The sequence below is a fragment of the Amblyomma americanum genome, chromosome 2 (genome assembly GCF_052857255.1).
Source record: "Amblyomma americanum isolate KBUSLIRL-KWMA chromosome 2, ASM5285725v1, whole genome shotgun sequence".
Lineage (NCBI taxonomy): Eukaryota > Metazoa > Arthropoda > Arachnida > Ixodida > Ixodidae > Amblyomma > Amblyomma americanum.
Window position 1 is genome coordinate 60,031,722 of NC_135498.1, and position 13,813 is coordinate 60,045,534.

At 42.9% G+C, this 13,813-nt stretch overlaps 1 protein-coding gene across 1 annotated transcript in view; it reads right to left on the reverse strand.

The window, feature by feature from the left end:
• LOC144121307 (uncharacterized) overlaps positions 1–13,502 on the reverse strand; it is a 38,189-nt gene extending 24,687 nt beyond the window's left edge. The window contains exons 1-4 of the mRNA XM_077654453.1: positions 13,390–13,502; positions 9,538–9,616; positions 6,159–6,380; positions 2,035–2,268 (exon numbers count right to left, since the gene is read on the reverse strand). Coding sequence (XP_077510579.1) covers positions 2,035–2,268; positions 6,159–6,380; positions 9,538–9,601 — 520 coding nt within the window. The 5' untranslated portion in view covers positions 9,602–9,616; positions 13,390–13,502. The remainder of the gene's footprint in view (positions 1–2,034; positions 2,269–6,158; positions 6,381–9,537; positions 9,617–13,389) is intronic.
• Between the last annotated feature and the right edge of the window lie 311 nt (positions 13,503–13,813).

A 13,813-nucleotide genomic window follows, 5' to 3' on the forward strand; every position in this document is an offset into this window, starting at 1 on the left:
TCTTTGCCGTCTAACTCACAGAAAAGGCACTGCACAAGAGTACTTGTCTTGTGGCAGCATCAGCTTCCCTATCATTTCTAGTCATCGCCTCATTCATTTTGCCCTAGGGTTGTCGTGAATTTTAGAAATGCTGTTGTTTGTACTGTATGCTTTTTTGTTGAAGCAGGGCGCGAGATGCTTCTTGCTGTTTCGCAACAGGTTCACGATATGGTCCGGCGGAACTGGCAATCACGCATAGGCATAGTGGAACTGCAACGCCTCAGAGAATCATTTCAAAATCACGGCTGATGTACCTATAGGCCTTCTGAGCCTTTCGCGACGAATACTAAATTTAGAGCAAATTCTAAGACAATGCACTTTTAAAGTGACGAAAATGAATGCGTGTTTAATTTACCGACAAGGAATAATGAAGGGTTTTGATATTATTTTGGTGATGCACTCAAGCAGAACCTGCCTATTTGCAAAACATTAACCTCTTTAGACTGGCCACGTGAACGAAAACAGTATTTATATCTGCCTCCGAACACGAATGGCAGAGCTGTGGAAAAGAGATTCAAAACCGGTTTCAAATTACAAGCCATCCTTGCGACCAGGCGCGAGATAGATCGCATGCACAGCTTTCTGTGAAAGGATAAGCAAAAACGCTATGCCCGTGGATGCCATCAGTTGCCGAAAAAGCATGTTGTACAATGTAGTCTTCAATAAAAAAAATAAAAGCGTCTTTATCAGGAATTTCTTCAGAACAACACCAAAGGTTGCGTCGTACTGTCTTCTCTAAGCAAGGACTAAAATCACTACTACAAAGAGCGAGAGTTATACGCAAACAACCAAACGCAATCAGAAGTTTTATCTCGTCCAAATTCAGCCATAAACCACTTTGAGTCCTTTCATTATATTGGGGCGTGGATGCTAATGAGCAGTCACTGTGCTAGGAAACTGTAGTGTCTTCTAGTTGGAGAGATTTTATGGCAAACGTCGTTTCTTCTGTCGCTTGTTGTGTCATAACAAGGTGATGGTTCTGGCTAGTGGGTATGCGTTATGATCCATAGCGCAGCAACAAAACAGGGGACAAACACAAGCGCTAAACTTCCACTAAGGCTATTTGGTGCACACAGAATTTATACATGAAGAAAAGAACGATACCTCTCAGATTAGACAAGATAATTTGTGAACAAAAACTTAAAAAGCACATGCAACACATTTCACCGGCTGGCATACTGCTCCGAGTCCAATATTCATAACCACTCGCAGCACTGTACGCAACATCACAAAGTCGTGGGTACGGGTTCCAATGACTGCGTATGGTTGTCTTTGCATCTACTTTGTAATCAAGAGTATTTCAATTAAAAATGATTCCTATATTCTCATAGATAGACACCAGAAAAAAAAAAGAAATGTTCCCCTACGCTTTCAGTTCTTTAAATGACTTTTGGCTTTCTTTTTATTGGAAGACGTCACGAGCTGCTGCTTTGCCTGTCGTTGTGTGCTCAAAAGCTTAGCGAGGGCCTCGTTTTTCGCAGTTTTTAGGGTTCGCACGCAGCTGCTGACTTCGCTGTTCGATAGCGTTCAACGTGGCTCTCGCGGTATGACAGGACCTTCTATGTCCGCCTCTATGGCCGAGGGTAGCGCTGGTGAGCGCTCTTAAGGTAAGGCTACCTGAAACAAAAAAAAAAGACTGCGCTCTGTGCGGCGCATGCGGAGATTGTGGGTTCGGATTATACAGCTGCTGCATGTTGTTGCTTTTTATACTTTGTTTACAGGAATATTCTAAAAAACGATTAAACAACCATTTGGCCTCGAAGCAGCACAAGAAAACAAAGAAAAATATACAATTATCCTATGCTTTGCATGCTTTTTATTCATTTTGGCTTCCTTGTATGCACACTTGCGTCCTAGCAATTCCAAGAGAAGAAGGATGCCCTCAGCAACACCGGCCACCTTCCGTTCCACTTCGAAGAAACAACCAAATATACTTGTGTTTCTGCCCGTCGCACTTAAGAGCTTAAGAAACAGGAAGCGCTTATGTATGCTTACAAGTCCACTTGAGTACTGCACCCACGTTGTCCTCTGAGCGGCCGCTGAATACCATCGTGTATATGCCTCGAGTCAGGTCTTCTTCCCGAGACATTTTTTTGAGCTTGGACCTCAGGACAAGCATGTTACGCAAAGGCATGTAGTCTCTGCCGTCCTGGGCATGCAAAATGTCCGACATTATCCTTGGGTTCCAACGAACAGGCGGTGCAACATCTTCGCACGTTGTCATCGCACCTACAAATAATGTGAAGAGGAAGATTAATCATTCGCCAATAAAATCGTCATGTGTTCAAGAAGAACGAATTTTTTCTTATTGGCAATTAAACCTCAAGTGTTTCTGCTTACTTTTAAAATAGGATATTCGAGACATGTGGATATGCATGAGAAGCATCTTCCCCAAGCTCATACATCTGCTATCCGTGGACGGCAATCAAAAGGCGTCTTGCTAACTACTCTTCCATTACGCAATCATGACCAAAATGTTGTCGCCCAGCCGTACATTTTGGTTCTATTTCTTCTTCTCTACGGTGCTTTTCCGGATAACTTTACGTTGTTGTGCAGCTGAATGTATACCCACTGAATATCTAATTCAGCCTAGGGATACAAAAGGCGCAGCCGCAGCTCTAATATAATGCAAGGTCACTTCTCAAAGTGATGTTTTATTCCTGTGCCTGTTCATAAAGAACGAGGGTCCACAAATACAGATTCATGATAATCATTTTTTCTGCGTGACTACACCCATTGCAGGGCAAAGGCCTCTCCCATGTCTCTCCAATTAACCCTGTTCACCATGATGAGATTCACCATGACACAAATGCTGAAATCCATCAGCTTTTATCTTAACAGTTTACTCGTTCTGTTCGCTATACATTCGATACGAAGTTTGTAAAGCACGATTGTACCTAGTCATCAACATATTCAACAATTCTGGACAAAAACTTTTTCTAACGGGAAAATTTCATTAGGCGCCCGTGTGCTGTGCGATGTCAGTGCAAGTTAAAGATCCCCAGGTGGTCGAAATTATTCCGGAGCCCTCCACTACGGCACCTCCTTCTTCCTTTCTTCTTTCACTCCCTCCCTTATCCCTTCCCTTACGGCACGGTTCAGGTGTCCAACGATATATGAAACAGATACTGCGCCATTTCTATTCCCCAAAAACCAATTATAATTATATATAATTTTTCCCTACATTAAAAGCTTTCACTATACCGATCAATATATCCGCAGATCTCCAGTCGGCTGGCTTGCATTGTGTTGCTATTAACTTCTTTCTGGTGTCAAAAGCTTTCCCCATTGGCTTCCTTTGTTATTTTTAACTGCTTGATGCGAGAGATGGAAACGCTATAAAAGCAAGATTTTGCTACATATCGGAAGAATAGATCATTGCCTTGAATATTTCTATACCAGTATCTGACACTTTTTAATTTTCAAAATTTTTATCGACCAATATTGAATATAAATGCACTATCACATAAATTCCGCGCAGCACTTAAAATTGCAAAGCATAATTAGGAACGACGCCGTTTTCAGGCATACTGCAACAAAAACAAGTTCCCGGTGGTTCCAATTCCCGTCTCAGTAAATTCACTTTTAAAAAATGTCTAGTTTTGCTTATCCGCCAGAAACCATTTACAACCAGCTCGCCGAAGAGAGTGCATGGCCAGCGCATTCTCTATTTTTTAACAGCCAGCCAGATGCGGCTCATCTAACCGATGCAGCCCACTCCAATCTTCCTTTCTTACTCTTCCCTGTCCGCTAACCTTCACTTCTACTCCAGTAATGTTTAGGAGAGAGCTGCTTTGGTGGCGCATTACGACGGAACGCGGATGAACTGAAGAAGCCGCTATCGGCCGTCAGCACTCTCCGAGGTTCATGCAAGGAGCCGCTACAGCAGTCGATTACGATGGTGATGTTTTGTGAGTGTGCCTTTTGTAAAATTGCAACGCTGCACCTATCCAGCGGAGCGTCGATGCAACTGACAGAACTAAGTTGTTAAAAGGGCTCCCATTGTGAAGCGAGAGATTCGGTGGCAGTGAAAAAAATAGAGAAGTTGGTGGCATGGCCTAGTGCAATGTTTTTAAATAGCGCCATTTTGCAAAGAGCGCCGGCGCGCAGGGAAACGTAGTGGAGACAAGTGACCGCAACTATCAATGGCGCTGCGGTCACTTTATGCTACTCCCTGCTTGAGCAGCGTCAGCGGAAGCGTGTGGAACCACGGGTAGAACTTTGAGTTCCTGCCGAGATCTACACCAAAAAACTCAACCCCGAGCATCATGCCCTTTCGTACCTTAGGCGTAGAACTCACGCGAACTTTTCAATACATAGTCGAAATGCAAAAAAGGAACGTCAGTAGCGCCGCGCGGCCAAAAACAGCCACACCCAGCGTAGACGATACCAGGCGCGAGCCAGTGTGGACCATTTATGCAGCAAACTGACCACGTGGGCAAAAACAGGCAATGGGCGTCCGGGCGGTCAAGAGAAAACCAAGAAAGCCAACGCGGTGCAATCCCTGAACGAGAGATTGCGCTGGCGTCAGATTAAGATTAAAGTCGGCGACCGAACTGGGCACGCCACTCCGGAGCCAGTTTGCTAACGGACTGTACCTAAAAATGTTGGCTTAACATTAGGCACTTGCGCGAATAAGTATGTGTTTATTGTCACAAGTTCTTACTTTAAACACGATAGCGTTAGAGCTGATGTTCGGAGGAAAACCCGTGCGTGCTGTTACGCTAATTCAGGATCGGTCAGCATGAGGTCATTACGCCACATCAAAGACCACCAATGACAGCGATGAATGACATCAGACACTGAGAGTCGTTTGGCTGCCTGGGTAGCGTTTCCGCTCACCCCTGTAGTGATCGAGTATGTATGAGTACGGCCAGCCCCACAAAAAAAGGTTAACCAAAGAGGAGGCGGTAGACTGGCGCAGGCTACAAACCGGTGCCTACCTGCACCTGCACAAACTACACAAGATTTTCCCTACACAATACGTAGACGATTATCCGTGGTACGAGGGTATATCTACACTAGAGCATGTCACGTGGACCTGCCCTAAGACAGACTTAGACCCTAAAATAGACCACCCGAGTGTGACGCAGTGGGAACATTTGCTGGCCAGCCAGGACGAGGACGCGCAACGATTCCTCGTACGCCGAGCCACGTTGGCAGCTGTCAAGTGCGGCATCCTGGACCGAGGATCGACCACGGCGCCCAGTGACCCGTAAGGGTCAAGGACACTTTAAATTTGTCGCTAATAAAGTTTTTTTCCAACCATCCATCCATCGATGGGTTGACGGGGTGACAGCTTCGCAGCAGTCGGAGCGTGTGTATGGTGCCTCGGTCACGTGACCGAATGACAGGGTGCAAGACGTGGCTGTGGTGACAAAGGAGCGATGAAGGCATGCTTTTCAAAATGAAAGAGGCTACGAGACGGTTCCGTGCATACCGTAACTGTGCTTGTGGACCTGGAAGGAAGGCTAAGTGACCTCTAAGGCTGTCGCGTTCAGCTTCTTAAGAGTTAGTTGGACGTTTTCAATCTTTGTTTATCTATCTGTGGCCGGTGCAAGGAAAGACACCGTAATTTAAAGCACGTGGTGCTGGATGATTTCGAGCGACATCAGCCTCCAACTTGACAGCAATTGGTGCTGTATTTTGAACCATTCCTTTTTCTGGTTTGGTCCTCTGCCAAGGTTGCTGCGTATTAGCAGTGAAAGTTCTCACTAGGTATCTGAGATGTTGGATTCATTCGTGGAATGTAATGAAATGCGTCTATCTCGTTCAATTCCTCAACGCGTTTTTTTTTAGATCATGTGCTTTCTTTTCCCAATTAAAAACCTATCGGACCCTAGCTCTTTCAATCTAGACGAGGAAAACAGGCTTCTCAGCGGTGACCTACGAAAACAGCGCCACTTAAAAACTGCAGTTCCAGTTAACGTGACATATTTTAGAGAGTGGTTCCTCAAAAAGAATTTTTCATACTATCATAAGCCGATAAATGGTCAAGTTTTTTATTTTAATTTGTAATATTTTAATGAGCAGTTGAAAAGCTTCAAGGTTTCACTTCAACAGCGGGTTTCGTACGTACACGTTAGAATATTTTTCACAGGCCGTGGAGTGTACGTTACCTCCTTGAGTTCGAAGAAGAAACATTTTCTTCACCTTCATATCATACAGATAGGTGATGACATCGTCCTTCTTTGTGATCTGAAGTGCTGTCTTCTTGCCTTTACTGTCGAAGACTTCCTTTACCACTGTAAGTTCTTTTCCAAAGTATCTGCCTTTGATATAGAAGTCGTGGCGCGTTACCTCCCCGCAAGCATAAAAGGAGCCATTGTAGAAAGGCAGGCCTGCAACCCAAAATAAATCCCAAAGTTGTACATGCGATTATTTTTAGTGACATTTAGTGACATTTAGTGACATTTAGTAACATCATTCATGCAACAAAGGTGGCTTGTTCAGAAACCTTGTCATCTAACTATGGCGCTATTGCATATTGCATATTTATCGTCTACCGTGGTTTGTCCGAGCCATAGTGTATTGTGTATATCAGAAGCTCCAAGAAGCTCTACAGTGCAAATTAGTTCATCCCGAGTACTTAACAACTGTCGCCTTTTTATAGTGCGTTTTTGTTATTTACGAGCGCACGCTATTTTGTAAGCAAGGCAGCAATGTGGGCTAGTTGGTTGTAGATTTGGTTTGAATAACGCACTACACACTAACAAAACGACAACTGGAACGGAGGACACAGGAAAAGCGTGCACTAACAACTAAAATTTATTCTAATACGAGGGTACATAAATGCATTTCACGAACATGCTGAAACAATCAATTCATTGCCAACGGCTGTGTCGCACGCTCCTTCGTTTCTTGATTAGATGCACCTCCTCACTTGATAACAACACCGAGGGTGTGCTTACGCACTCGTCTTCACCGGCCTCCCATATCTCAAAGGCTTCTTTTATTTCCCTTTCTTGATTTTCCTTTGCCCGAGCTAAAATTGTTGTCTGATCAAAGTACGATGAACATTTGCGAATTGCGCAATGGGGGTCGAGGTTTCCAGGATTCATTGTTTTTCCTAAGTTATTACTGTGCTCTTCCAACCTGGTGTTTAGACCTCTGCCTGACTGACCTATGTAGCTCATGCCGCATGACAAGAGAATTTTGTAGACTATACCGGTGGCACATTCTACGAACTTTTCTTGGTGTGCGATACCACAAGTGTTAGCTAATTTTTTCTTTGACCTATTCATTTTATGACAAAGGCTCACTAATTTCCTGAGGGCGGTAAACACCAGGGGAACATCATATCTGTCGGCTACTTTCTTTAAGCCGTGCGAAACATTATGTACAGTACTCACGGATTGAAATAGGACATTCGGAGCGCTAGCCTTGCAGTGCCACGCAGGCATGTGGTAAACCACAGGCCGGCTCATTGGCTACTGGAAGGAACAATTCTGCTTTGTAGATGTTCTCCCTCTCGCGCCATACCACAATGCACCACCTTGGTTCCATGAGCGTCTACGGGCGGCGCTCCATGAAGCGACGGCCACGCGCTCCGAATGTCCTATTTCAATCCGTGAGTACTGTACGTATGTGTTCCCGGTAAGTGCTTTGTGTGCTCTTTTTCTTCCTTTTCTTCCTTCTCTCCTTTTCTGCCTTTCTTCAAATTCTCTGAAACACGTACTGTGCGAATAATCGAAACTGCTCCACAGCGCATGCTTCTGAAAACATCGATGCGGGGATTTAACAGGAATTTCAGCGAATACTATAAAATATTCCAGACTAGGCTTTTACGTAAAAATGTGTATTGTGAGTGATTGTTAGTTACGTGAGTGATTATTATCTTCTCGATTACTTTCACCTTTTACAGTTACGTGCCTTTGCTTTAAGAATTGCCATATCCGTAATCACAATTTGTAAAATCAACTTATTTGCGCTGAAGTGTCCATAACTATGCCCGGATACAAACGTGACCCCAAATAAAATGGGCCGAAAGGTTGAAGTCACTGCAGGACGAATTTGGGATATCCCTCTTTCATAGAGGGTGACGCCTCTGGGTACGGATTCGCACCTACGATTCGGCGTGTAACCGCAATATTTAACAGTATGTCAGTTAGTATTACTCAGTCACGCTAACACAGTTGAGCTGCTTCCTGAGTCGGCTGCTGTTATCGCGACCTCGCAGGAGGCATTCTTATGCCGCTTAAAGACAATTTTCTATTACTGCTACTTTTAAACTTTACTGAACAGAATCTGGCTCATAACTACACTCTGCAAGAACTGTACAGTATTATTGTGGAGGCTTTTAGAGCAGAATAAAATTTCCAAACTGCAGGTGATGCTTCAGTTGTGTAAGTCGTTTCCGGGTAGATGTTATGGCATCTCCTTTAATTTAGGGCAGAGGCGAGTGCCTGTTTTCCAAACAAGTTAAAGTGGCTGTTTTACCTATTTTTTTCCCTGCTTCAAGTCCTGTTCTTTCTCTTCTCTACTGAAGTTGTTGTTTTTTTAAGTTCACAGCTATATTCTTAACATTTATGTTACGGCTCGTGCAATACAATTTTCTTTCAGCTTTTACGCCGCCACTCATCTTATTTTCTCGTCCTCGTCTGTACCGCTCATGTGTTAATTTTGCTCTTAGTGTAACTAAAACCAAAAGCTACTGGAAGGCTTACCTCGTTCTCTTTGATATCCAGATGTAGAGCTTTAGATCGTTTTTCTCTCTCTCTCTCTCTCTCTCTCTATATATATATATATATATATATATATATATATATATATATATATATATAACCAGGACCAGGATATAAACCAAAGGAACAGGATGAAACCATCCTTTTGAAATTAGGGCTGATTACCTCTTCTGCTTGGGAAGACTACACTGGGTTCCACAATGGCATTAAAACGCCAAAATTCGGTGGCAAATGTAAGTATTCTAGCAGCAATTTTTGTCTGCTTAAAACTACTTTCTCAGTCAGTGCATTTCTTTCAAAGCTGAATTAAGCGACTCTGTTTGCTTTCAAAAATACTGAATAATTATCTTTTCTATGACTTTTGGGTCGCCCTGAAAATTGATGTGTTTTTGAGTCAAATTCATCTACTTTTGAAGTGCCTCCACTAGACAAAACCATTTAGGCAAATAAAATTCTCGACTCCTGAGCAGTGTTTCTTACACACTTTTTTAAGTGAATTGCATTTATTTCTATAAATATAGATCTTCAATAACAAAATGTATTTGTATGAAGAAAAGGCACATATACATTACGCGTCAAAGTAATAAGGGCGAGTTTTTTGCGAAGGAATATGCGAGCGACACAGCAGTACGTAGTTGTCCGCATAACTTTGTAGGGACATTATAAAGTACCGGACAAAGAATTACAGACGAATCTATTTAATTTTCAGTCATGAACTTAAAATTAGTATAAGGAGGTTCAATTCTACTATTGCAGACATCTTCTTGAGGTTGAAATGAGGCATATATGAGAAGATAGCAACTGCAAAAAATACCTTGCGATTTGACTGGACACGGAATTCTCCCCGCCAAAACCATCAGCCATAGCAGGATCAGCATAGTTTCGGTTTTCGTCTGTAGCATCAGAATAAAGTTGCGTCGAGGCAGAACGCTTATTTAAATAGACCAACCCAGCTGCAATATAGCGCTATTTATTAAAACCACTTGACAGATTTTTTTAATAAGAGTATTCAACTCTAGAATGAAGCTTTAAACACTCAATGCAAGCCCTCCAAACATACAATGGCATCTGCCTACTGTCATCACATCGCAGCCAATCAGCTTGCATTTGCAAGAACAGCATTGCAGGGGCGAGGAGGTGCAGTGCTGCTGGACATGTCGTCATCACATAAATCGATATGATTGGCCTTAAGACTTCCCGTCCGGTGCATTTCCGGCTTCTTTTCTAAGTTGAATCAGACTATAGAGCCGCCGCAACTACTGTTTTGGAGAGAAAATATTACCTGAACGTAAAAACAACCACCACCTTTTTACTTCACATACCAAGCAAATAGGACTCTCCTCTGTGAGAGTCAACTGTGGCACTTTACGGACCATGCATACAAATCTTTTTTAAAATACAGAAGAAAGATTTTCACTCGACCTTTCACACAGTGTTACACTCGCTGCTGATTAAATAAATTTCGAAGAATATGGATAGAAAAATGGATAGAAAAATTACCTATCTGAGTGTTGACAGATCGTTATAAGACATAAGAATAGTTCAGGCTACGTTGATGTTACGTCAGGCGTCCCCGGGAGATCGGTTCTGGGCCACGCTTGTTTTTGATATATGTAAACGATATTTCTGAGGTAATCTCATATTCTTTGCGGTTATTTGCCGATGACTGCTTTGCGTACCCTCGCCTTCAGTTAGCAGTGCGTAGCTACGATGAAGCAGTTCCCGGCCTAAACCCTCCCATAGCTAGCAACGTCCTCAACCTTATTAGGATCGGCTGAAGTATACGTTAGCACTGCTGAGCTGACATTTCGTGTTTTCCTTACCTATTATAAGTTTTGCTGTTTGCGTAGTGCTTTGCGATCACGGTTGGTGGTATATAAGCAACATTTGCATATTTTGCGATTAGACGTCAACTCCATTGTAGCGCTTTGCGACGGTGCTCCAATCTCCGACTAACGTGCAGCTAACTATCTGAGCCACCAACGCGTTAGGAGTGCAACCTCGCCATTACTGGCCTTATGACAAAGTGGTGGCCTTTGTTATCAAATTAAAACCAACAGTAGCCGGAGCCATAGGCTTGGCGTGGATGTTTACTGAGCTTGATAAAGGTGCACTTGCCTTATCAACAATGGGCAGTCTAATTTTAAAATAATTCTAAATTATCAACGTCTCAGTGTTTCCACTTTAAACAATGCAGAAGCTGTTTGCAACGTTCAAGGCAAAGAACCTTCAACATCAAGAAGAGATCCGCCTGTCCATGCGAACAGGCTAATTTACAACGTATAAGTGAATTTTGTTCGCTGAAATTGTAGTAAGGCAGCGTATAATTAGGTGTAAATTTCTAAACGCTACAAAATTCTAAATCATATGACGGCAGAAAACAAATAGAACGCGGAGCCGCAAATGACATCCCCTAACGATAGCGCAGCGCCTTGCAATAATTCCCGCATCTTCGAACCTGCTCTCCTTCTATTTTTTTTTATATAGGAAAGTTTCTCAAATTGTTATGTTCTATCGCGATTCAGAGACAATCGCTCTATCTATCGGCCGGTGTACTTCGGCGAATCCTTTAAGAACGATGCGAATAGGTGGTACACTTTCGGTGCAATGGTCGTGAAAACGCAGTATTGCATCTGGCGATGTGAAAGGAGCTCTGTTTCTGATATTTCGCCCATCCCTTTAGTAGGAAATTAGATTAAACCGGTAGCACCGGAGATACCAATTACATTAATTACTTATAAGGAGCAGCCCCGTGTACTGCGCGATGTCAGTGTACGTTAAAGAACCCCAGGTGGTCGAAATTTCCGGAGTCCTTCACTACGGCGTCCCTCATAGCCTGAGCCGCTTTGGGACATTAAACCCTCATAAACCAAACCAAACCGTTTTGAATTCACTCAACCTCATTTGCGCGGCTTCATGATCCAATTAATGTTAGCAATGACGTGCTGCATTGCAATACCGCTACAAGCGCTGACACCTTTCTCCCTAGAACTTCCATCCTGTGGAGAAAAATACCTCCATCAAGACCAGAGATTAAAGATTTATTTATTTTATGTGTCTTTTACTAACGCTACATAAAAATCTAAACCTTTTGAACTTTTCTTGCAGATTTAAGCTGTACTTTTTATTTGATTCCTGACCAACATCTGTCGTTAAGCTCTCGTATTTATGCGATGATATTCTGGAGGCACTACTTCATTCTTTTTTCCTGTCTATTTTGGCGACTCCTCTCTTCAATTTATTTCACCTTGAACAATTTCAATAAATCAGTAAGAATAATCTTACTGTTATCTGATTTTTACCTGTCATCATGGTCTCCGTTCTTTATATATGCAGCCCCAGGCCCCTCTTATCAGATGCAGCAATGAAAATCTTTGAAGGGAAGCAGGTGTGTGCAAAACTTCCTTCATTTCATTCCATATCTAACGAACCACGGATCTCAATCAAGCGGTAGTTTTGTGCGCTTGTTGTTGCAATTTAATAAATTTTTAGTTCACCGTGCACATCACGTAATATAACAGTCCTCACATCAATAATTTTACATGCAGTTTTAGAGTATAATATATAATTGAGTGGGTAATTAACAAACATCTAACGGAGAAGACAAAATTGATTCCTTTTCCACGAAAGAGAGCAAAAGAAACAAAGGCAGGAAAGTTACCCAGATCAATTTCTGATTTGGGGCCTTACGCTGAGGCTATTGGGAGAACGTGACAAAATAATTACCTAGCGAACATCAAACATGCTGTAAACATCAGTGATACCCGGTTTTGCGACCTACCCTCTTTATGACGCTGCTGGTTAAAACTCGCGTTAAAAGCACAGGTAACCATAAAATTAGGAGCATCAATTTATTGTCAATTGCTAACCAAACAAGGAAAGGAAAGCTGATCGCGGGGCACTGAAATGACACTCGAACGCCCGAGTGGTGCAATTGTGCTTCGCTTGTGTGTAGCGTCCCGTGGATTCGGCTCCCGGGCGCATATCTCCCAACTTTGGTGCCGTTGCTTCTTCATCTGGATATTACCAGATCGCACGTATGGATTCTTTCGCGACTGACGACTTCGTTCCGCTTCACAGTCGTCACATGCGCTCGCCTTCGCAATAATTTCGCGTGCTCTTTCTTCACAGTACTGTTTAGGGCGGCTTAAGGCTAGCTAGCAGCTGAGTGACAGAGCTCTCGCAAACTTTGCACTATGCGTCACGATCCACGCTCCACGGATCAATCACCAAAAGCTGCGTGCCAGATGCTGACGTCATACAAATTTCTCACCTTATGTCGGCGACGATACTAGCCTTTTCTTTACTGCTGGCGGTTTTGAGCAATCATTACCCGTGCTTAGTATGCCAAATATTTCTATCAGCAAGTGAAATTAAAAAAGCGGATTGCTGTCGAGTAGGGTCATTGCTGGGCTGGTCACTTGTAACGCAGAAAGTATAAAAATAGTGATAGCATTCTTGACACAACTTGTTGATAATGCCTACTGCCAAATTATTTTCTTTAAGTAAGAGAAAATTGGATCAATCAGTGATTGATGTCATTGAAAAAAATCCCCGATACAACACTACAAAAATTATCAAGCATGAGGAGCCTAAACAAATAAAAGAATAATCCGACTTATAATCTGGCGAAACTGCTCTGTTATCTTGTAAGACGTACACTCACGTGACAAGGAGCTTGAGATGAGGCTGCTCTGATGTAAGCTTTTCTCTGGAGGTTGGCGCCGTCCTTTCCGTTCCCTGCAGCTGCCTTAAAAGACCTGTTTTGAAGTATCGCTGCTCTACTGTCTTTCTTTTTCGCGACATTTGACTTTTTCTGTGACTTCAATTTTCGAAAGTTTCTCCTCAGCGCCACAATACTAACGGCCGCATGGAAGCGAGCGGTCCTCAGATGTCGGCTGGCTGAAGTAAACATTACATTTCTCGCTAAAGTTCGCTTTCCATTGTCGCTGAACTTACTTTTCTGGAAACCTTGACTGAAGAATGAAGGGTACTTTTCCACTTTTTTAAGGATAGTTTAATTGCATTTGTGACAGTTACCATATATTTCTTCCGCAAGTGTAACATGTCCTGGACTCAGTAGTTAACAA